This window comes from Theropithecus gelada, unplaced genomic scaffold (assembly GCF_003255815.1).
Source record: "Theropithecus gelada isolate Dixy unplaced genomic scaffold, Tgel_1.0 HiC_scaffold_11134, whole genome shotgun sequence".
NCBI lineage: Eukaryota > Metazoa > Chordata > Mammalia > Primates > Cercopithecidae > Theropithecus > Theropithecus gelada.
The window spans coordinates 1-1,445 of record NW_020252689.1 but is presented as its reverse complement, the minus strand read 5'-3'; the positions used below and the strand labels follow the sequence as shown (position 1 = coordinate 1,445).

At 58.1% G+C, this 1,445-nt stretch overlaps 1 protein-coding gene across 1 annotated transcript; it reads left to right on the top strand.

Annotated features, from left to right (window-relative positions):
- Nucleotides 1-554: 554 nt before the first annotated feature.
- On the top strand, nt 555-1,445 carry NPHS1 (NPHS1, nephrin; the record flags this gene model as incomplete). Its single annotated transcript, XM_025373653.1, has 2 exons — nt 555-695; nt 771-1,445. Coding segments are annotated over 2 exons (377 nt in total), but the record flags the coding sequence as incomplete, so codon positions are not given.

The window sequence follows — 1,445 nt, the reverse complement described above, 5'->3', positions numbered from 1 at the left end:
ATGACCCCTCTTTCCATCCTTCAACCTGATGCTGGCTTCTACTCTTTGCCTAAACTGTATTCTATTTTTTTTTTTTTTTTTTGAGACGGAGTCTCGCTGTGTCTCCCAGGCTGGAGTGCAGTGGCGTGATCTCCTCACTGCAAGCTCCGCCTCCCGGGTTCACGCCATTCTCCCGCCTCAGCCTCCCAAGTAGCTGAGACTACAGGCGCCCGCCACCACGCCCGGCTAGTTTTTTGTATTTTTAGTAGAGACGGGGTTTCACCATGTTAGCCAGGATAGTCTCGATCTCCTGACCTCGTGATCCACCCGCCTCGGCCTCCCAAAGTGCTGGGATTACAGGCTTGAGCCACCACGCCCGGCCAGCCTAAACTGTATTCTAATTTCTATCCCGAACTTTACCCCTGAATTCAGTTCTGAACTTGTTACCTTGTCCACAACCTTAAACCCTGTCGTGATCCCCCAACTTTAACCCTTGAACCTGTGCCTGATCTCCAATCTGTCCTTGACCCTGACCTTGACAACAATCTTGACTCCCTGCGGCGCCCCCTCTGAAGACCGTCCAGAGTTCCTAGGGGAGCAGGTGCTGGTGGTGACCGCGGTGGAGCAGGGGGAGGCGTTGCTGCCCGTGTCCGTGTCCGCTAACCCCGCCCCCGAGGCCTTCAACTGGACCTTCCGCGGCTATCGCCTCAGTCCAGGTGAGGGAAGTGGGCATGGAGAAGGGTCCCGGAAATGGGAGGGCCTGCCAGGTCCTTTATTCTGGCCTTCCCCAGCGGGCGGCCCCCGGCATCGCATCCTGTCCAGCGGGGCTCTGCATCTGTGGAATGTGACCCGCGCGGACGACGGCCTCTATCAGCTGCACTGCCAGAACTCTGAGGGCACCGCGGAAGCGCTGCTGCGGTTGGACGTGCACTGTGAGTCCCGCCCACCATGGAAACCACACCCATCTAAGGAACTTTGCCCAATGTGGAGTCTCCTTATTGTGGGAGCTCCGCCCACCCGGGGATAGCCACCCATCCTGGAACCCTCCCGCTCGGGCTCTGGAAGTCCCCGCCGCGGTGTAACCACGCCCACTGTGGAACCCCTTCCACTAGAGAGACCCAGTGTGAAATCTCTGTCCAGAGAGGGGGCCCACCTAGACACGGAAGCTGCTCCCGTCAGGAATGGGAGCCCGTTGTAGAAGGCCCGCACAATTCTGGAAGCCCACCCAACCCACTCTAATTATCACAGAGGCATAGTGGAGGGTGGAGACAACTCACCAACCTTGAGAACTCTCCTCCAACTGTTTCGTATTAAGGGCAGATTGTGTCCATATCTCTAACTTTCCTGGAACCCCTAAGACATCCCTCCCACCTGGGGCCCTCTCCCACGGAGACCTGTCTGGTTCCAAGTGCCTGCCCCAAGCCTCTGCCTTCCACCAGATGCTCCCACCATCCGTGCCCTCCAGG